Source organism: Vidua macroura, chromosome 6 (assembly GCF_024509145.1).
Source record: "Vidua macroura isolate BioBank_ID:100142 chromosome 6, ASM2450914v1, whole genome shotgun sequence".
NCBI classification, from domain to species: domain Eukaryota; kingdom Metazoa; phylum Chordata; class Aves; order Passeriformes; family Viduidae; genus Vidua; species Vidua macroura.
Window position 1 is genome coordinate 56,856,289 of NC_071576.1, and position 22,523 is coordinate 56,878,811.

General features: G+C 49.5%; 3 protein-coding genes across 6 annotated transcripts in view; 2 read left to right on the plus strand and 1 right to left on the minus strand.

Annotated features, from left to right (window-relative positions):
- Positions 1-22,523, minus strand: part of DEAF1 (DEAF1 transcription factor) — a 79,059-nt gene that overhangs the window by 12,246 nt on the left and 44,290 nt on the right. For 2 of the 4 annotated variants that reach the window (XR_008437453.1, XM_053979392.1), the window contains exons 1-8: positions 7,120-7,336; positions 6,245-6,342; positions 5,766-5,895; positions 4,782-4,928; positions 3,894-4,033; positions 3,224-3,289; positions 2,154-2,280; positions 168-296 (exon numbers count right to left, since the gene is read on the minus strand). Coding sequence is in view for 3 of the 4 variants with exons in the window: in XM_053979392.1 (XP_053835367.1) it covers positions 168-296; positions 2,154-2,280; positions 3,224-3,289; positions 3,894-4,033; positions 4,782-4,928; positions 5,766-5,895; positions 6,245-6,342; positions 7,120-7,336 (1,054 nt within the window). In the remaining variant the exon portion in view is untranslated. Of the gene's footprint in view, positions 1-167; positions 297-2,153; positions 2,281-3,223; positions 3,290-3,893; positions 4,034-4,781; positions 4,929-5,765; positions 5,896-6,244; positions 6,343-7,119; positions 7,337-22,523 lie in introns of those variants that run through there. The other 2 variants (XM_053979394.1, XM_053979393.1) reach the window with 1 other exon arrangement.
- On the plus strand, positions 7,560-13,792 carry TMEM80 (transmembrane protein 80). Its single transcript, XM_053979395.1, is given in 6 exon segments — positions 7,560-7,926; positions 7,929-7,968; positions 10,248-10,264; positions 11,468-11,561; positions 11,668-11,760; positions 12,683-13,792. Coding segments are annotated over 6 exon segments (813 nt in total). The 5' UTR covers positions 7,560-7,563; the 3' UTR covers positions 12,889-13,792.
- EPS8L2 (EPS8 like 2) overlaps positions 17,960-22,523 on the plus strand; it is a 48,831-nt gene continuing 44,267 nt past the window's right edge. Inside the window, exon 1 of the mRNA XM_053979389.1 lies at positions 17,960-18,229. The gene's annotated coding sequence lies outside the window, so the exon portion shown is untranslated. The remainder of the gene's footprint in view (positions 18,230-22,523) is intronic.

Genomic DNA, 22,523 nt, shown 5'->3' on the forward strand with positions numbered 1-22,523 from the left:
TTCAAACTGTTGAAATGATCTCACAGGAAGGACAGTGCCTTATGCAGTATCTCCCTTGAAAAATAAATCATCTGTGTTGCATTCAAAAAGTTCCTTCCTACAGTGATAGGCATCCAAACCTCTTTTCCTCCTCCCCATGGCTGTCTAGGAGACACCTGAGCTCTTACCAGTGGCTCCAGTGAAAACATCCCCCTGTGCTGGGCTCTCTGAGATGATGGCTGTGGCCTCCACGGTGGACGCCCGGTCGAAGGTCAGCGCCCCGGAGGTTGTGATCTGTCCAGAGGGAGTCACGGTGACTGGAAACATTAAAGCACTTTCATAATTAGCACTCAGCGCAGAGGACATGCCTGTCCAGCTCTTGATATCCCTGTGCTGCACCATCCAAGCTCAGGGGACTCACAGATCACCAGCTTGGGATAACCCAGTTTGGATCACACCTGTGACCAGTGCAATTGGAAATGGGAATAAAAGCCACAATGGGCTTCTGAAGGCTCTGCTGTCCTTCCAAGGCTCTGGGAGCATGAGGCCAAAATGTTAATTTACAACCTAATACCTCCCAAATCACCACCTTTTCAGTTATTTTGTGAACCATAATGTAACACCTCCCATAACGATTCAGTGAGGCCACACAACCCATCAAATCCTGGCTGCTTTATGACAATTTTAGCAAGAGTGATTGTTGTTATTTAAATCAACATAACAACTTGCGGATTACAGCTAATTCCATGACAACTGGGCAGTTTTAAGTGTTTATCTACACAAAGGGATAGAATGTGCTCAGCCAATGCAAGGAACAAGGCACAAAATCCTTCTGGATAATTCTACCTGAGTGGCTTCCAAATGTTTTAAACCCATTTTAAAGAGGATTATTTTAACTGGTACCATTAATTGGTGATTGTCTGATTCTGTGGCACACAACAATTAAATTTTAAAACACTGTAGCTACAAATTCCTCGCTAGTGAAGTATGTGGCCACCAAAACAAGAAGTTATCCCTTCCAGTGCCAGCATGAGAGAATGAGCAGCCTCACAGCACCTCACATAACAAACCAATACAGATCAAACCTATCTGAGGACTAAAAAAAACAAAGCTATAAAACAACTCTGCAGAATCCTTGTGTGTTTCTCCTCCTACTGTTGCTGATGATCTAATCTTACTTTTTCTGTTCTTTTTTTAGATTTCTGTTGCTTCCTCCTCGACTCACTTTGTACTGTTACCGTGCAGATGATGCCAGTGTGCTGAGAGCAGGAGGACATATGGATGTGACTGAGGATGTGTGAGCTGGATCAGCTTGCAAATGAATTCCTTTTCTCACACAGATAATTTGCCAATCAAACCAGTAACTAACAAAGCTGAATGTTGGAGAGGGATTTGCAGATCAAAGCATCACCTTCTGCCTCCTTCATTAACGACTTTCAGGCTGGGGGTTTCATTCCAGCTGCTTCCAGGCTATTTTGCAAGGAATAGCACAAATCTTACTCCAGCTTCTGAGGGACACAAAGAAGCTCAGAGGATGGAATGGGGATTTCTGGCAGAGCAGAGAAGGGCCAGCCTCTCCCAAAACCTAATTCCAACAGGAAATTTCTCAGTTGTTATTTGTGAAAAATCTACCTGAAATCCACTATGGATCCAGGCCAGGATCCCAAAATTCTCCCCCCACTGAGAGCAGGTACAGGGGGCAATATAATCTTAGACAATAACCATAGAATCCTGAAATGCTTGGGCTTGGAAGGGACCTTAAGGTCATCTCCTTCCATTGCCCTACCATGGGCAGGGGCATCTTCTACTAAACCAGGCTTCTCCAAGCCCCATCCAACCTGGCATTGAACAATTCCAGGCATAGGACATAACCTCTCTCAGCACAAAATATGAAACCAACTGTTCATGGCACAAGGATGTGATGATGCTTAAACCTGAGTGTCCTGGAGGTATAGAGCTGCACTTTTTCCTATTCAACTTGTCTTCAGATGTGGCAACACCGTGCTACTTTCTATAAAATAGGAAGTGACACTGAGACAATAAAATCACCCAATGAAAAAGGGGACATTTATCTCAGCTGGACAGTTCCAAGGAGCCACTAACAGACATAAAACACCTAGCAGGGCAACTCTCCAAAGAAAGGAAGCTATTTTTACCAGGAGAAAAGAACCTACACGTAGTTGCAGCAGTGGCTGGAAGCAGAGTGATGTTTTTGGAGCAATTCTTCTTCACTGGAGTTGCAGGTATTTCATTTTCTTTTTTCCGCCTTTTATATGGCACAAAGAGTCGTATAGGGCCACTCTGGGTAGAAAAACACCAGAAAGAAAATGAAAAGAAAAAAAAGAAAAGGCATTAGCTGAGGCATCTCTTTGGAGACTTAGGATTTACTCTCATCTTTCCAGGAACAGCAGCACGGATTCCCATGGATGATATGTGGTTTGCAACAATAGACCAAAGCACTTAAAAGTTTTCTAAACATAAAGAACTTTGAAAAAAAAAAAAGTTAAACTCAGCTCCCTCCAGCAGAAGAGGCACAAATTCAACATCTTCCCACTATTATTTAAGGAGTAGAACTGGGCACATAATCAGCTGCTGGCCAAGGTGGTGGAAGAAAAGAGAAAAAGAGGGAGGAGAAGAGAGGAAGGAGAAGAGAGGAAGAAGTTCCAGGCTAGAAAACAAGCACATCAGTCAGTTCATAGCAGAAAAGAAAGGCAGAGCACCAGATCAAGCTAAAGTCTTCTGCTTCAGGACTTAAACCTCATTTTTGAAACAAATTAGCAAAAAAATAAATCCCAAATCAACTAACCAAAACCCCCAAGCAGTTTTAAAATGAAAATACTGACCTATTATAAGATTACGATGTTACTTCTCTACAAAAATATTTTTCCAACTCAAAACATTGTGAAATTTGAGTAAAAAATCATGAATAGCACTGAAAATCCCAAAGGGTATTCTGCATAGACATATTAATCAGAAAATGATAAAAAAAAAAAAATAAAGAAGAAAGCACTAAATATGAACTAATTTTACTGAGGCTGTTCTGCAATAATGCCAGCAGATCCTTATCTCCTTTCTCCACAGGGCAGGGACAAAGCACTTGTCCCTGAACACTCATGTTTCAGGGCACTCCATTCCCAGGACACTCATGACCTGCTCACCCAAGGGCTGTGGCAGCTTGACCGGTTAATTTGTCCAGCAAAAATAATTAGTTCCTAAAGTAATGGATGTAAAACCTCCCACTCACCAATGTCATGTCATCACAGCAAGCAGCACAAGTACACGAGGCAGCGTGGGGATTTAAAATCCCATCCTGGAATGAGAAGTGACCAGTTCAGCATGAGTCACCAAAATCACCCAGAGCACACCTTGATCCTGCTAAAAAATGTGGATGCTCCCAGAGTGGTACCCATTACCTCCTGGATGCTGTACAGTAAGAGAGGCCAGTTCCCCACACCAGTGCAGTGGGGTGAGAGGAGAGAAAAGGAAAACCAAAACTTTTCCACACCCAAAGGCCAGGATATATGAATTTGTGACTTGATTTGTGCTTGAGCAGAAATCAACTGTCAGGCTAGTGGCAGTGCCAAGTTCTCCAGAAGACTCAAATAAAGGACCCAAATAATGAATGGTGAAAATGAAGGATGTGTGGCAGGCAAAGACATTGAAGGAGATCAAGTTACTAATCACAGTATCATGGGTGAGAGCTCAATTCCTGTGGCACAGCTCAAGGCTGGGCTTCACCCTGCAGAAACTCTTTCCACTATAAACAAGATTCCCAGTGTGCTATTTGAGACACATAAAAAACAATTCCCCCACATCACTGACCCTCAACCAAACCAAGCACTGCTCCTGGTGCCATCAGCACCTGGCTCCAGCTGCCCCTTCCTGCAGAAAGGAGGGAGCAAACTTAACCTTACGTGGATAAGGCACTGCAGGGGCCGCCCAGCGTAGCGGATGCTCCTCTTCCAGTCCTTGCTGCTGGCTCGCCCTGCCATGGCTTCGAACTCCGTGGGGCTGTACCAGTTGTCCCCTTGCTTAATGCACCTGCCACGGCCTCCTGAAGTAAAGCACAAAAGTATACTGTTAGACCAGGTTAAGGATAATTTTGCCACTTCTCTAAAGAAGAAAATATGAAAATTGCTGGACAAAATAGCAGATAATCTGTAAGAACCACTAAATATGCCCATTTTTTTCAGGTAACTACATCCATTTATTATCATGGCTGTGACAATGACGGGGCATGGTTAGAGCTCCAATTCTGGGTCTCAAAATGCTATTAAAATTACTCTACCACAAGAAAGAAAAGTCTTTATTGGACAAACACCACAAATATAAGTCTTTCCTTGATTTGCACTTGAATTTCTCATCTTTTTTTGTGTTTGTGGTAGGTTTAGAAGAAAACTTTCTGTCCACAAGCACTGCACTGGGCAGCCAGGCTGGCTGGCAATTTCTGCTGCAGCTTCTCCACAGGGATAAAAGACAAGAGGAAGAGCTCAGGAGCCCTGTGAAGAGACAAACTATTTGCATTCCAGCAGGGATTCTTCAGAGCTTTGCAAAAACACAAGACAAAAAATCATTCAAGGAGTCAGCCTGTTACTGAGGAGACTCGCTGCATGGCAACCTGGATATTTGCAGGTTTAAGAAAAAGTTAAAAAGCCTCTGAAGAAAAAGCAAAACAAAAGGGAACAGTAAAATCAAAAGGCTCTGAGCTGGCTTGGAAACTCTCTTGGTTTTTTTCCCTGTCACGATCAGCCCTTAAGAACAGCCTGGGAGCTGTGCCACCCCTCAGCCCAGGTGGCAGTTACCTGAGCCCAGCCTGTTCTTGAACAGAATGCCACTGATATTCCGGCACCGCACCGGGAGTTCGTTCTCGTACACTGACGGGTCCCAGTTGTACTTGGTTCCACTTTTTCCCTGGACGGTCGTCAAAGGGGTAGGAGGAGACTGTGGTCCTTGGAAAAATAAGAAAAGAAAGGTGTCAGCAACCAAAAGGCAGAGTGGTGCTCCATCCCATGCTTGGCTAGGTGATATACCAAGGGGTGGGCTGGAACCCCCCCACAATGAAGCAGCACAAAAAACTCAGCCTGAATGAACTAAGAAGGGTGATAATTAAGCAAAGAGGACCACCTGAGGAAACAGGCTCTAACAAGAAATAAACACTGAGATTGTGACCTGATCCTTACGCCACCTGTAAGCTATGGTGTAAGGACCTGGCTGGAGATTCCCCTTCCCACAGCCCATCCTGTGGGAAGCTTTAGAGCACTGAAGGTTTGCTATGCCATCTCGTGGGCAGCAAGGAAACCACCAGGTAGCCCTGAACAAAACCACAGAGACAGCCTGAATGGACATGAAAATGTGTTCCAGGACCCTTAGAATGAACACGTGCAGAACTGGGAGACTCAGATTTTTATTAAGCATGTTAAAATGATCTGTGTGCCCTTGGGGGTGGGATGGGTGTAGAAAGCCCAGTAGCAGGGCAAGATTTTTCAAGCAGCTTCTTTGCCAGGGTTAGGGCAAAGAATGAGGAAACTAAACAAATTTCTTACAAAAAAAAAAAAAAAAAAAAGCATTCTTTCATTCCCATGAAATACACAAAATACTGTGTGAGGACTTGATATCTTAAAGGTCTTTTCCAACCTGCACAACTTCACAACTTTATGGTTTCAAGAGTGGGCAAACCATCCTTATAAAATTATGCACATATTTTTAGCTACCAAAAAGACAAGTAGAATGGAGAAGAAGCCATCCCTCTTGGGAGAGTGAGCCACCACAAGCAGACTGTCTAGTACCTGGTGTGAGAGGTGCTGAAGGCCCCTTGATCCCGGTGGTTTCCACGATGCTGCCATCCGTGTGCACCACTATCAGAGTGGCTTTCTCAGGGTTCAAGCTGTCCCCAATTTGGAGGGCTGTTCTCCCAGACTGCAGAAGAAATAAAGAGTTTAAATTTATTAAAATACTTCAACACAAATAGATTTCAGTAACCTACAGGTACCCCAAAACTCCAATCAGTATGGCAGTTACCAGGTTAATTTTTCAGTTTTCAGACAAGCGAATTCAAAGATTTCATGTTCCAGGCCACCAGTTCTGTTACAGATGTGTACATGGGGGTGGAAAGGTAAAAACATTAGGAATAAAACCCCTGTATGTCCCCCAGCTAATGGGTTTGTGGTTTAATGCCTGGAATGAAAACAAGTCTTTGACCTTACTACAGCTCTTCATTTACACTGAGAAACTTTGTCAAGGCCCTCAAATGAAAGGGTAGACTTACCAACACATGTCCTGAAATTGAAGCTGCATTGGCCACAGATGTAGTGAAAACATTGTCTGCAGAGGCCCCCACATTGGCTACTGTCACTGTGGTGACTTCTGGAATGTAAAACAGGGTTAATTTAATTTTCTGCTTCATGCAGAGAGCCTGATGAACATCTGAAAAATTCCTTCTTCCTTCCTGTTCTAAATTAATTTTATTTTTCATGGCACCTATAAGTTGTTATGAACACAATTATTCTGATTTCTATTAATCTTTGGGTTCAACAGGCTTTAACATCCTTGAAACCAGGGCAGTCACTATCAGCTTGTGATGACCTAAGGGAAAAATAAGTATTGCAGCTGTACTAGGGATACTCCGAGCTGTGGTGCTTTTACTTGAAAAGGGGTGACTGGCAGACATCAGGATAAATTGAACAACAGACTCTGCCTCTGTCATGTATTAATTCCCATGGTGCCATGACCTGTGCACTTCGTCCAGTTAAGAGCTGATAAATGTACAGCCCAGCGTTTCTGCGGTGTTCAGCGCTTAGCCTGGCTCAAATCACTGGGTTTCCACGTGGGGTGAGGGTGGAAGAACAGCCGCTCGGGCGAAGACGCTCTGGCGGGCGAGGGGCTCTGGCCCCTGTGGCACCGCAGCTCGGCTGCACGACCCGGAGCGCTCGGTTACGGGGACACGAGGCCGCGGCTCAGGCGCACCGGGCGCCTCCCGCTCTTTACTGTGTGTAAAGGGGCGGAGTGTGGGATTCGGTGAGGGGGTGGGAGCGCTCCCTGAGGGAGCTCGCTGTCCCTGCCCGAGCCCCGGGGGCTGTGTGGGGGCCGGAGCCCGGGCTGGGGGAGCCCCGGGCGGGCTGGGGGAGCGCTGCCCGCCCTGACCTGCGAAGGCAGCGGCGGCGGCGGCCTCGTCGGCGCTTGGCATTGGCGGTGCTCCCATCTCGATGTGCTCGGCATCTGCCGCCATCACCGTTACCGCCTCCTCCTCCTCCTCGGGCTCCGCCTCCCCCTCCGCTGCCTGCGGCGGCTCCTGCTGCTGCCCCGGTCCCGCGGGCAAGTCGAGCTGTCCGGCGGCCGGGTCACCGTCGCTGTGCTCCATGCGCAGGGCAGGGGGTGGCCGAGCCCGCCCCGCCTCCCCCTCGGGCGCGCCTGAGGGGCGTCCTGCGGGCAGGGGGGACCAGGGAGCCGAGCGCCGCCGAGCCTGCCCGACCGCTGACGAGCGTGTTCGGGGCCTTTCGACCGAGTTCCGATGAGGCCCGAAGCGGCCCAAGCCGCTCGGGCCCCGTGCGAAGGCGGCCGGCGCGCGCGCTCCCTGCCGGCTGGCCAATGGGGCGCGGCCGAGTCCGCGCGGCGCGGCCCGAAGCGGTACCTGACGGATCGGGTGAGACCCGAGCCCGCCCGAACGCGGCCGAGTCCCCGAGCAGTGCGGCCCGTCGAGGCGAAGAGTCCCGAGCGCGCTCGAGCCGTGTCCGATCTCAGCCGAAGGCGGTAGCGAGGAGCGCCGATGTGTGCCGAGTCCTCTCCGATTGCACCCGAGCTCCGCTCGCCGGCCCGAACGGAGACGCCCGAACGGGCAGCGCCCGAATCCGCCCGAAAGTGACCGAACCGGGCCGAACGCTCCGATCGCGCCCGAAGGCGGGTGGGCGGGGCGAATGGCCGCGCGCGGGCTGCCGGGACGGCGGAGGACCGAGGAGCGGGGTGGGGCCGCCAAGATGGCGGTGCCGAGCCGAGGTGAGCGGTGTCGCGATAGCGACACTACAGCGACACGACAGCCCTTTCCGGGGCACCGCGGGGGCTGTCTCCCACCGTACTAGAGGTGGCCTCTCGCGGGGGAACACGACTAGAGCGAGGCGGGGCCGAGGTCGAGCCCAGCCCCGTTGGCGTATCGCGACAATCCCGACACGCTGCGGAGATCCCGGTGGCGCCGTGAGCAGGGGCTTGGCGCATGTGCGGGCTGAGGAGCACCCTGACCCCGGGAAAGATGCTTTCCTGAGGCCGAGAGACGCCTCGTGAAAATCCAGATCTTTGCTTCAGTTTAGGAACTGCTGGGATTCAGAGGGGAAAAATGTCATCCTTAGTGTGGTCAAAATAATTCATTTCCACAGTCTTTCACAGAGGTCAAAGTTTTCCTCCAAAACTGTAAATTTCTGCCCTGGGTAGGCAGAAGAAGGTGGCTGAAAAAATTTTTGCCGAATTCGAAGAGAAAAAAATCCTAATCCCAAACCTGTGCAGTGAGGTGCTCTGGGCGATGTTAGGCACATCTGCTGCCTTTAATACAGTTTTATGTTAAAAATTAAACCATTTTGTTAGAAAATGGGCCATGTTCCACCTCAAATCCCCATTCTCAGTGTCACTCACTCTAAATCAGCACCAGCCTGGATAGATAACCAAGATAGATAACCAAGATACAACTGAAATTATATATTCAGGTGGTGTAATGATCTCTCTTGACTGGTGTGCTCTGGGGTTTCAGGGTTTATCGCTGAACATTTTTTTTTCCCTGTGAAATGTCCCGCTCGCTCTGAGGGAGGCAGCACATCCTCAGGAACTGTGGCTGCCATGCCAGCCTGGAACCAGCTGCAGGAGACTCACTGCCCTCTCCTAGGAAAGGATTAAGGAAAGAAGAGTTCAAATATAGAGTTAGGGAACTGCCCTGAGGGAATTCACTTGGAGTTCCCGGTGGGAATTCCATGACTGACTATCATACAATTCAGCATCAGTGCTGTAGCTGCAGTTTTGGATATTGGATGAACATGGAATCATGGAATCCTGGAATGGTTTGGGTTGGAAGAGACCTTGAAGCTCATCCAGTCCCACCCCCTGCCATGAGCAGGGACACCTTCCACTATCCCAGGCTGCTCCAAGCCCCAGCCACCCTGGCCTTGGACACTGCCAGGGATGGGGCAGCCACAGCTTCCCTGGGTACCCTGTGCCTGGGCCTGAACACCCTTGCAGGGAAGGATTTCTTCTCAGTACCAAAGAAATTCCCCCTTGTCCTGTCACTCCTAAGTGACAGGATGAGTGAGGGGAGCCCCCAGTCCCTGTACAGAGAGCTGAGAGGAGAGGATCAGGTCCAGGAGACATTTCAGATCATGGACACATGAATCACCTAAAATCATGTGCCTGTTCCCACTGTGTTCCCAAACTGGACACTTTAATTAGTTGCCTGGAATTAATTTGGGCCTAAATGCATAAAACTCTGAGGTGAAGAGGACATTGAGCTCAGGAATCCAGGGATGAGGATGGTGGTGTGACAATGACGAGCTGTGCCTGAGGAGACAGATGAAATGGGCTTTCACAGGTTTTACTCTCCCTGGAACAGAAATCCCAACTGTGCAATTCCTCATGTGCCTTAGAGAGGCCAAGAATACTAATGAGCGACTTAAGAGGTGCTTTAGTAGGTCAGTGCCATCATGTTACATGAAGATTTTATGTGATTTTTGCAGAAAATAATAAGGAAAAAAGTGAAATGTGTTGGTGGATCATTGGAAATACTTGGTTTGATTTCTGTGGGCCGTCAGAAGACACTGAGGTTGGATGTGGAATGACTTTGTGAAGGGAACTGGTTTGGAGGGATGGCATTTGGAGGGATGGTATTTAGAGGAACCCGGGAGCCCTGTGTTCTCCACAAACTTTCTCACAATTTACAAGCAAATGGATCCCATGTTCACCTCCTTCCTGCATAGTTAGAGGGGATGAAGTGTCATCTGCTAGGAAAGGACAGGATGAACAAGTTCTGGATAATGCCTGTGCACTCCTTCAGGCTTTGAAAGAGCCTAAAGTTCCTCACTGAAGCTGGCTTTTCCCAGTAGGGATTTTCCCCAAATTATTTGAGGCTTCATCTAGTTGAAAAGGTTATTTTTGGAACCTGAAGTCCACGATCTGGAAAACAATAAATGTTCCTGGGAGATGAAAAAAGAGATTCCTCCCAGAATTTAGATAACATTGTTAGAATGTTTCTGGATTTAGACATATTTTCTTCTCTTTATTTTTTCCTTCTCCATGGAAAGGAAGAACATCAGAGATTGTATCCTTTCAGTACCACTGCTCCCTCCATGCAAGAATCCTGGAGAAGACTGCCTCAAGTGGATTCCTACCTTCTGTCCAGTATTTCTGCACAGTGCTGGCTCTGTGCTCCTGAATTTTCCATCAGTGTCATCCACAGGTCCCACAACTGGGACCACTTTGCTTCCAATGGAAGATGTTTGATGCAGGTTTAGCTGGGATTTGCCCCTGATGTGCTCCTGCAGAAACCTCTTTAGCCCCCCTGCAGTCAAGACTTAACCCATTTTCTTAGGAAAAGAGGTTAAAAATTGGATTTATGGACTGGTGGACACACTCCCTGCATCACAGCTCACAGACAGCTGACACAGCTGACAAGGGGTAGTAAAAGCAGCCCTCAGTAGTAACTTCCTCCTCTCTTACAGTAAGTTACCCCACCTTTACTCCTGCCAAGATCCAAGTAACCTCTTAGGAGGAGACACCCTTGGCTCTGGAGATTTCCATGCTTAGAACCTATCTAGTAATTTTTTTGCTCCACCTTTCTTCAACTGGAAAAACCCCAAAACCTGGTTCTGTGTTAATAAAATGAGCTGCTCTGGGAACTGGAATCCATCCACGGCGCGTGGGTGGGTTTAGAAGCGGGATGGGCAGTTCCTGTAAAAGATGCCTGGGATGAAATCCCTGCTTGGAGATATTTGTAGGATTTGAAAAAGACTGGGGGAGAGAGGGGAGGGAATTAAGGCTGTTTCTTAGAAATTTGCATCTCAAAGCTGAGCTCAGACAGGTATGGAGCAAAGCATTTCCATGCTGTGGGCAGGAGCAAGGTCTGGCTGCTGCACAGAGCCACCTCTTCTCCAAACACAAGTTTGATGGAGTTTGCCAACTCTCTGTCAACTTCCTTAAGGCTGACTAAGAAGTGTAGAAGTAGTATGGGGCAATGTACACATGCATTCCCCCCACTTCCTCAGGCTAACGGATGCCCCACTAGAGTCCAAATAAAATTCCTTAGAAAGGGAACTAAAGCCAAGCCTGAAACAGCAGGCTTTTATCCCAGGCCATGGTGTTTGCAGCCTCAAGTTCCTTCCTGAATCCTCCCAACAGCCAGGCATAGCTGGACCATTCAGTATAAAGAGAGAGGCCAGTATATTTTGGGGTTACTGGGAAATGGTGATTTTATGGAATAGATCCCACCTCATTACTATGAGAAATCCTTAACAACAGTTCTCAGCTGTCATCGCTTCCCTTACAGATCCTGCTTTATGTAAATGGCATTTATTATATCTTCTACTTCTTGGCAACTCTTGCAATGATTATTTACAAAAGTAAGTTGCAGGTATTGTCCCCAGAGCAGGCTGTGCTGATGCTCAGCTGGGTTTTGTCCTGCTGTGTCTTCCTGCTTCATTTGGTTTATTATGGTTTATTCTCTAGGTCAAGTTTTCAGTTATCCAGATGATTTTTTGGCTCCTGATCTTGCAGTGCTTTTCCTTATGGCCATTCTGGAAGTGCCTCGATTGTACTTGGGTAGGTCATGTTATCAGTGCAACTGGAATGTATGTAATCTTTAAACATGAATCATTTGGAAATGGAGTCTGTCAGTTGAGCAGATATTTGGAGACCCCTGCATCTTTCCTTTCACTCCTGAGGACACCGCAAGCACCAATACCTTCCTTTTCACTAAGATAGAAGAGTGGGAAGAGCCTCCTGACCTTGTCCAGAGCTTGCTAAAACTTCTTCAAGTCCAGTTTTTAAGAAACCCCAAAACACTATTAAAATCTGCTCAATATTCCCAAGATATTTATGTGGGGTGGGGCTCTTGAATCAATCTGAGTGGCTTTAGGGTTGGATTTATTCTGCTGCCTTAAAGCTCTCTGTGTATTTGCTTGGAGTCTGATCCATAAGTAAAGAAGTGGGTTTCAGCTCTAATGTAGTTAAACACCAAAATCTACTGAGCTGGGCTTGGAAATAAGCTGCAAGGAAGAGAGAAGGTGCCAGTCATGTGGAACAGGAATAGATTAGCAGGGAACAAGACTTGAAAATGAGGATTGGACTCCAGGAGTGCACCGAGGTCACCGCATGGAGTGTGGGGCTGGGGGGCTCAGGAAGAGTTTGATGGTACAAGCCGAGTACTCAGAAGGATGCAGCTTGACAAATGAGGCTCTGTGGTAAGAAGAGGTGTCCTGGCTGTGATTATCAACTGATGAACTTACTTGGATTAACTTTGGTTAGCTTTCCTGTTTTGAAATGGATTGTCCATTGGTATTGGGCTTGTTTGATTGCTGGCAGAGCTTTGATTCAGGATGGTATTTCAATGTATTTTGAGCTTTTTTAGACCTCAGTAAGAGCAAAGTCACAACCAGAACCTTTTCTGAGCAGGAATATTCTCGAGTTACAGCTTGAGCTGTTGTCAGAACAAATCGGACTTTTGGTTTCTGTTTCCTTGCAGGTTTCAAGGGTAACCTGACAGAAGCAGAGGCGCCGCTGGGGCTGAGCCTGGGGCTCACGGTGGGCAGCGTGGTGCTGTGTGTGTACCTGCTGCTGTGGCAGACCTACGTGCTGTGGGCAGATGTGCTCCTCAACGCCGTGCTGCTCTCGGCCTACGGGCTCGAGTCAGGGCTCAAGGTCACGGCCATCGCTGCCTTTGTCAGCTGAGCCCGGGCCCTTCCCACACGCCTGCCACACATTCCTTCTCTGAAAGAGTGGGGCTTCATTTCCACTGCTGAATTCCTTTGTATATAAAAACCCTGTAAAGCTTCTCTCTGTTTAAATGGGAAGTTTTGGGGACATAGATGTCCCGCCTAGAAGCTGTGTGATGCTGTCCACCATTGGCTTATTTATGGGCAAAGGCAAGGGATGAATCGCAAAACACTTAACCCTCTGGCATTCACCTGGGGTCAGTACTAAATATCCATTCCCAGCACAGCATAGGAGCCAGTGCTGCTGGCATGGTGGGAGTTTTCATGGCACAGGAGCAACATGCAGCCCAAGTGACACAGAAATGAATCAGGCCAGGGCTCACTTGTGCCTTGCCACGCACACGTCCGTGTTTGAGGGCACAGCTGCTCTGCTGCTCTCATTTGTGTTTCCAGACCTCAGTGGTAATTTCCCTGACTTTAGTAGGGCAGAACCTGATGTATCCCAGCGGGGGAGAGTGGAACTGGGTTTTGTGCATACCTGGAGAGCCAAGCCACAAGGTTTGGCAGCCTTTCTTACTACGTGAGGGGATGTTTGGTTAGACAGGATGGTTTTAAAATGAACAAAACCATTCACCATTCATTCTCCCTTCTGTCCTGTTTAAAAGTCCAACAGAATGTTGGTAGTTTTATTTCTATTCGGTGTTAAATGTGCTTATTTCTACTATTTTGTAAAAATTACTATATTCAAGTCTATCTTAACTTCTAACTGGTGCAAGTGCAGAGTTTTTTACTGTCTCAAAAATATGTGTTAATGGAAAGCTTTGGGAGTTCCTGGGTTTTTGAAGAACCCAATTTTCTATTCAGAATTTCCTATTTCTGTATTTATTTATTCATTTAAATAAATCATGGTTTAGATCTAAGGAGTGTTTGAAATGCAGAGCATCTTGTTCAGATCTTAGGCTCCAACTAAGTCATCCAAAGGAAGACTTGGACAAGCCTGGATGTGTGTGGAAGCATCCTCTGATCCTGATCCTGATGCTGTGTATAGCCCCTTCTCCTGCCCTGGGAAAGTCTGAGCTAATTTGCAATCACCAGGGGCTGAAAACTGTGGGGTGCAGGCCTGTGGCACCTCAGCCACACTGTTCTTTGCTTTCTGGTGAGGGTAGAAAGGGACAAAATGCACAGAAGTTCTGTGGAAGGGCCCAGTTTCATCCCTCAGTCATTCAGTGGTTGGACTTGATCATCACAGAGGGATTTTCCAACCTTAAGGATTGCAGTACCTAAAGGGGGCTTACAAGAAGGAGAGGGATCTTTCACAAGGGCATGTAGGGACAGGACGAGGGGCATTGGTGTCAAGACAAAAGAGGATTGGTTTGGATGAGATATTAGCAAGAAATTTGTGACTCAGAGGGTGCTGAGGCCCTGGCACAGGTTGCCCAGAGAAGCTGTGGCTGCTCCTGGGATCCCTGGCAGTGTCCAAGGCCAGGTTGAATGGGACTTGCAGCAACGTGGTCTAGTGGAAGGTGTCCCTGCCCTTGGCAGGGGGATGGAAGGAGATGAGCTTTTAAGTCCTGTCCAACCCCAACCTTTCTACTCCCAGGCCAAGTAACAGCAAGTTCTGTCTGCATTACACCACCTGACAGCCAGAGTCCTCACTGGCACAAATCCCCTTGGATCCTGCTAAGCCAGGGCACAGCTATAGGTTCGTCCTTGCTGCTCCCACAGAAACATCACAGCAGCAGAACTGGGGCTAAGGAGCACCCAGGAAATGGAATGACCAAATTTTTCTGTGCTTAATCTGCCTGAATGGAGCCCCCACCTATTTGTCCTCTCAGCATTGCTTGGCATGATGGAATGTGCCATCACATGCTTGTTCCAAGGAGTGACCAACATACCGAGCTGTCCCTGCCCCATTAACGATCAAAGCACACAAGCAAAACTCTTCCTGGATGTGCACAAAAAAAAGCACAAACTTTTCCTGGTGTTTGCACCTGCCTTACACAAAGGTCTGCCCACAGAACAACTGACAGGTTCTAAAAGGAATATTGCAAAGTGGAATTTTTACCTGAATGCAGGTGATACAGCACACAGGGTCACACAGGTTAATGTTGAGTCACAGCCCCTGTGCTTCACCTTCTTGGGTGATCACCACAAACAAAATAAACACAAAATATAAATTATAAAACATGGTGAATGCTTTGTTCCCTCCCCATCACCCAGGTGAAGAACAAGGATTAGCAGAGAGTGCCAGTACTTGGTGATAGTGAGGCATGGGGTAAATACGCACATAGGATAACAAACACGAAGTTTTTGTCTCATTTTAGGGCAGGGCCTGATGGCTGCAACTGCTCAGAGCCCTGGCTGGCTGTCAGTGCCTGCTGGGGTCAGCTGGCACGATCCTGGACTTGCATTCTCACAAGGGCAGGACAGCTCTGGTTTCAGTTTTCCAATTCCACATAAAATTGTCCATGGACTCTTTCATGGGGTACTGCTGCTGCTGACAGCCCTCTGCTCCATGATGAAGGATGAAGCCTGGAAGCTTCAGACAACTCCATCCCAAGTATTTCCAGGCTTTCAATAGGAATTATTGTGTTGGTATCCCTGATTCCATGGTAGCATCTCTTGATGCTGAGCTGGTACAAAGACCCAAAGAGAGTCAGCTTCAGAGAGTTTCCCTAACCAGGAGCTCCTTTCCAAACCGTTCCCACTGCTTGGAGAAGCAGGGCACATATAGTGAAGCCATTGATGACATTTGCCAGACATACAATCGCTGGAGCTTTTAATTACGAGGCCCAGCCCTTCTGAAACAGGACAAGCAAGTTGGATGCAAACAGCATTAAAAATTTAGAGGAACACATATTTTGAGGAGCTGGGTTTGGGTGGTGTTTACTCGACAAGTCTTTGTTCTCGTGCCATCATAAGGGTGTCTGCCGCCAACCTGATTTAAAAGGTTGATCCCAAGAGGCAAGTCAGCCTCCTGGGATTTCCAAATTGCAGATACTGGGAGATAGGGTGTTATGGGTCCATGACTTTATGATGTCCCTCTGGAGTGGCCTGGCGCTCCAGTGAAGGAGGGAGGCCGAGGACATGCACTCAGTTGATTCCACACCTGGGAACCATGCCAGGAACCACCACCATACCACAGGGTGATTCCCTCCTGCCAAACCATTCCATGATTCTCCAGTTGCTGCTCGCCCACCCCCACCGGCACCAGCTGTGAGGTGGGACAGCTGGGAAGGTGTAATAAGCTCTGCTGTGGTTTTCTTCCCTGCCCAGAGGAAAAGTTGCTGCCTCTGCAGAGCAGTTAAGAGATTTGCTGTGGGGCACAGCAGCTCACAGTAGCCAGGTCTTCATTGTGAATGTGGAGCTGGATAGGAAGCAGTGCCTTAAAACACTATCCTGTCAACTCCCTGTTTGCATCCTAGGAAAGTCAGCCCAGCCTAGCAGTCCTCCTGAAACACCCCAGTGTTTCAGGGAGTAGGGATCTCCTGCACAAAACCTTCTGGCTGCTGAGGCTCACAAGGCATCAGCACAAAACCTTCTGGCTGCTGAGGCTCACAAGGCTTCAGCACAGCTGACATTCCCACTGCATTTCTCTTGTGTTGGACTGATATCCCTTCTCCTGCCTGGTACAGCAGGCATTCTCTAAATGCTGCTTTCCCTAGGGCTGGCCGTGTTTTCACAAAATATTCCCTGGGCTCCTGGCAAGGAGGATAACGACGAACGGCACTGGGTGGGAGTGTCACACCGAGTATCGGTTCGTGTTCTCCCGCAGCAGGAGAGGTCGTGGTTCTGTCAAACCCGAGATGCCGAAATCCCGACTGTCAGGCAGGGAGCTGCTCTCCCCCTGCCCGCCCGGCTCACCCAGCCGCATTCCTCCCACAGGAACTCACCGGGGCGGCTCCTCTGTGTGGTGCCTGGAGCCGGGCCAGGCCCTGCGCTGGTCATAAGCCCCTCAAAGAAACCCACAGCAGTGGGGAACTCAGCAAATGTCAAGCTAAGGAGTTTGGGCTTTCTCCCAGGCCGCTGTCCTGAGGGGGAAGTTTTTCCTTGTTTCTTTCCCTAGTGTCACAGTTACAGCTGTTTCCTCCCAGGGCCAGCGACACGGGGTCTCACTTCACATGTACATGGCAGGGGTTCAACACACAGCGTGGGCATGGTGGGGAAGCCTGCAGACACGTGCACTTCCATAAAAGCACTCTCAAAAGCCTCAGTTTTAGGAGAAGAATGGCTAACCAGAATGATCCCACCCTGCCATGGACCCATCAGTATGACCCAGCTAATATCTTCCCTACCAAGCACACCTTCTACTATCCCAGGTTGTTCCAAGCCCTGTCTAACCTGGCTTTGAACAATTCCAGCGATGGGGCAGCCACAGCTTCTCTGTGCCAGAGCCTCAGCATCCCCACAGGGAAGAATTTGTTCCCAATATCCCATCTGATCCTACTGTCTTTCATGGAAGAGCTGGGGAAGAGCTTTTTCATGGAAGAGCTGGGGCAAAACGAGGGGCTTTATGGCCACATAACCCCAAGGAGCACAGTGCCACAGAGGGGGTACCCCAAAGGGGACTCTGCTCTGCACCCCTGGTTGCTTTGGGGAATGTGAGAGAAAGGAGGCTTTGCCTTTTCCCTCCATCTCCCAACGCCTTTCCTTGCCGCAGACGTCGGGACAGACAGCAGGCAGAGGCGATGCTGGAAGAAAACAAGCCGCGAGCCAGCGCTGAGGAGAGCCCTGGGCTGCACAAAAGGTGCCTTGTTCCCCCCATGAAGCAGTCGGGCAGCACGTCCCCTCCCTCACCGGCGATGGAAAACTGAGCTCCAAGCACTCCTTCACCTCCCCTCGCCACCTTCAACCTTCCCATTGGGTACAAGATGTTCTCGGGAGCAAGAAACCCGAAGTTTAACACGTCCCTCCTGGGCTCTTGGTCGCCTTGCCTGGGGAGTGGGCGAAGGCTGCAGCAGCCCCCGGCGCTCCCGGGGCCACCGGCTCCTGGTTATACAGTAACCTGTTGCTCCGGGTCCCAGCTCCACCTCTCGCTGCCTCCACATCCCTCCCCTCCTCTCTCCTCTGCCAAGGAACCTCTGTCACCTGCTCTCAGACACCCGGGGCGAGCACCGGGAGGAAAGGGCAGCAGGGAGCCACAGCACAGGGACTCCCAGGCCGGGGTGCCGGGTGGGCTCTGCCTCCCACCCTCCTTCGGCGTTCGGGGCATCGGGCTCACAGCCTGTGCAGGGAGGACACGCAGCTTGACTGCTGGAGAATGGCAGCAGGATTTAGCTAGGAAGGCACGGAAAACTGGGAAAGAACTCACGGGAGCTGAGCGAACTGCGGGAGACGAGAGCGGCTTCTCAGCACCGGTGAGTCTCTCTTTGCAAATCCTAAAACTTCATCCCTCTCCCCAGCTCCCACTTCAAAAGTCTCTCTGATTCTGCTGTGGAGGGAGAATGGCTGGAGAGGGGTTGTGGCTGTGAGAACTATCAGTGTAGTTTTCTGTTGTTTTAGTTAAGAAATATGAAAAAACGTACTTTTCCCAGCATTGTGTTTTCTGAGTTTTTTCCCGTCCTGGTGATTCCCCACCGGGTGAGATCCAGTAGGTGGCACTTTCTTGGCAGCAAAATGTCTCTCTGGCACAGAACGAGGCATTTTTTCTGTTCCTAATGAAGTCTGGAGACGTAGTTTTGAGCAGCTGTTTGTTTGCAAACCTCGGGGTTTCCTCTTATGGGGAAATGCATTGAATTTCAGGCCGTTCTCTGCCGGGCCCCTCAAAGAGTTGCTGGTCTTGGTGGGCAAGCTCTCCCTACCCCTCATTCGCCACCCGATTTCAGCACGGAGGGAAGCTCGGAGCTGCCCTGTTCCCTTTCGTGACAGCTCTGCCTCCTGATGAGATTTCCTCTACGTTAACGAGTCACAGCATTCCCGTCCCCTTTCTCTTATTTTCCTGGAAAATGCCGGTGCAAACTCCACTGAGGACAAGGCTCAGGGACAAATTATGTGACTGACATTATTTTCAAATACTGGAAATAACTGTGACACAGCACAGTAGTAAAATCCGGTGATTGCCCTTCTATAATTAGGGCAACGGGGAGTTAACGCTTTTGTTGCTGGGCTGCTCCAAAAGCAGGGATCAGATCCATCAGTAGTTGCTCATCCAGAAGTGCCAGAACTTGGCTGGCATGTGCCCCAAAAAAGGACTTCTTCTGAGTAAAGAAGTGATAGACAGAGGCTCAGCCCCCATCTGATACAGCAGGGACCCACGCACAGTTTTGCTCACGGATGCCACAGGCAACAGTGCATTCCTGGCTCCATTTTGCTCTGTGAGTTTTCAGTTGATTAAGAAGGAAAATTAGGGCAGGCAGCAGTGCTGAACCAAGGAGCCCTTTAAAACAGGACTGGGAAGAGGGACTTGAGATCAACTGTGGGAAGGTGTCTGTGAGAGGCAAAGGTTGTTGGCTGGCCATGTTTAAAACCAAGGCTTGAACTGGTGTTTGGGACAACATGACAGTTCAGATCCACTGTGGTCAGGTCTGCATTGTTCCTGCTGCTGTTTTCTGCAGCTGAAGCCTTGGGAAGGAGCTCGTGTTCTTCCAACTATATCTCTCTAGGTGGTCTAGAGCAGGATCTACTCTGCTGTACTCAGCAGGGCAGGGTGAATTTATCATATAATCATAGAGCTTAGAGGAACAGGGCATGCTTTTGGGCACCCGAGGAAAAGTCTGGCACCAGCATTGTTGAACTGGCTGTTGGTGAAGTCCCGGGAAGGGAGCAGCTGCGAGTGACGCTGGAGAATGGCTGTGACGTGCGCACACTGCTCGCGTGGGGCCATGGAGCAGTTTGCCAAGACAAGCTTTGAGTCCTTGGCTTTCTGCCCCTCTGCCATCACCCCCGATGTCAGGGTGAGCACAGGCACCATGAGAGAGGAGGGCAGCCGGGATCCTGCTCAGCACCAGAAGGAAATGTCTTCTGAACCACAGGATAGGTATCACACGGGCAGACAGAATGTGCCTCCAATGCCCCCCTCTGCTGACTGCAAACCACTCACCATCAGTCAGAGTGACAAAACCTATCCTTGAGCCTGAAATAACCCTGCAGATCATTGCTCCTGGGTCTCCATCTGCCCAACTCCCATGGATGGTGTGTTGGGTCAAGGGCAGGACTAGATGATCTCAAAGGTCTCTTCCAACCATGATGATTCTCTGAAGGACACTGCAGAGCAGATGCTGTCTGTGGTGATGTCACAACAGCCACCATTTTGTCAGGCTGTGACAAATTGTCATGGCTGCCTGCCTGGATTCATCCAAGGGCATGAAGAGACAGGGAAGGGTTGCTCAGGAGGAGCTCTGGACTGCTTGCCCGGCTCTGGTCACTCAACCAGGCTCTAAGTCCTGAGAGGAGACCCTGCTGGGGCATGGTTGCAGGGCCAAACCTGCCAGAGATTTGTTGGCATCTGCCCCTGGATGAGATGGCTTGGAATGTGCTAGAAAACAAAATGCTTTTCATAGGGTCACGGGATCATTCTGGAAAAGAAAGATTCAGAAGAGACATTAATGCACTGTAGGACTCGTGAGGTTTCAGTCCTTGTGACAAAAAGAAAGGAGTGAAACAGGGAGAACAAATGCGTTGGCTTGTGTGGGCTTGAGAAACATCCATATGAAATAAGTCCTGAGTGCGTGGGGGACTCTTGGAGTATTATTCCCAGAGGGCTGGATCTGGGAGTGCTGCTTTGGAGCACTTTCTGTCATACTCTTGGCTTTCTCTCTTCCATGCCGTGGTCTCTCTGAAGTGCTGGGCCAGGGCAGGTTTGTGGTTTTGAAGAAGACTCAGTGTTTTAGTCCTTGAACGGGGCTGATCAGGGCTCATGAGTCCTTTCCACAAATGCAGTCAGCAGCACTGCCCTTCCCTCCAGGGTGGACAGGAATGCACGGCCTTTAGCCTGCGAGTTTGGTGTCATTGGCAATAAAACAATCACCTTTGGAAAATACTCAAGCCTAGCCTAGTGACCCCCAAGCAGAAGTGCCAAGTACAGTCCACAGACTTGCTGGAGCAACAGGGATAGCCTCCTGCACTCTGCTAGAGCTTTACCAGCAGCTCAGTGTCTGCCTAGAATGGCAGCTCCCATGGAGTGCCAACAGCACTTGGCTTTGCCAGCACGGCCTCCTGAACCACCTGTTTGGCCAAGGCACAGCAGTTGCCCAGAAAAATATCCCATCTGCCTGCTCAGGAGGTATTCATGTTTCCCACTCCAAGGGAGGGGAAGAGTGGTACCTCCAGAAACCCTCCCTGGTCATCTGACTGCACTGTAGGAGAGTCCTTGCACTGTCAGAAATGGTGCCAGGCACTGTACAACACCTGAGAGATGCAGGAAATGAGATCCAAGGAGGCCCAGGAGGCCTGAGAGCACAGTCTGGCTCTGGATCTCCACCTGCCCACAAGACCATAGTTAGGAATGCAGCACAGCAGAAAGATCTTCATGGAGTGCAGAGGCTGTGAGCAGCATCTCTGCTTGCAGTTGGTTTGAAATGTCAGGCTCAGGGAAAAATATGCTGTTACCCATCCCTAAAATATTTAGGTGTTAAGAGAGAAAGGAAGAGGATCCAGGGAGAGCTGCTCCCACATGGACATGGCCACCTCTGCACATAGGTGAGGGTTTGTCTTTTCCCAAGGCAGCGAGAGTTTTCCTTTCTCCTGGGCTGCCGACAGTACCGTCTCCAAAATTGAAATGTACTATGCCAGGGGGGTAACCAAAAAAGTCCTGGCATTTTACTTCCTGGTAATCCAGATAAATTAGGAAGAATTGCAATTAAGAAGGGAGGGAAGGGTGTGTAGCTGAGCTGGACTGGTTTGGAGATATTTCCCATTCACCTGAACTGCAATTCCCCAGGAGAGCCCAGCCCTTATTCCCATTCCCCAAGTGCTCCCAAGGGCGTTACTGCAACGTGCTCACTGCCACTGAGGATCTGCCAAGGAACAGAACAAAAGCTTCCAACCCCCTTGAAGAAGTAGGGAGTCACAGGCTCTGCCTGCTCAGCTGCCTTGGGACAGGGACTGAAGTGCCCAGACAAGCTTCTGGGGCCCTGATTTGGTTGGAAGCACTAAGTGAGGCCTGGAGGTGCCTGATCCTGCAGGCACAGTGGGATCCGGGGACCCTCACAAGGCAAGAGGCTGGTGGCAGAGGCTGGGCTGCTCCAGCCTGTCTGGCACAGAGCTAGACCCTGCCTGGGATGCTCTGTGCCCTAACATCCATCCCTGCCTTCAGAGGAGGGTCCAAATCAACCCTTCTCATCAGCATCTCCCACAAAGGTTCTCCTTGTCCTGCTGAGATGGGCAAACACATCTCACATGTGAGAAATCGTTATCTCCAGTGCCAGGGGCACATTCCCCCATCTAGGCCACACTTGGGGTTTCACCTGTCAAGGCATTAGCCCACCTGTTCACCTTTCCTTTCCCACTCCCTGGACAGAGCCACAGCTTCTAGCAGCAATTTCAGCTGTAATGGAGGAGCTGAGCACCCTCGGGGCGACAGGATAAGATTTTGCAACAGCCTTGGCTGTCGTGATGGGCAGGTGTGGCACAAATGAGCCCTCACGGCTCATGGGCCTCCAACCTAGCCTTGCCCCAGGTGAAGGCAGAACTTTCCATGGCTGGTGGAACAGG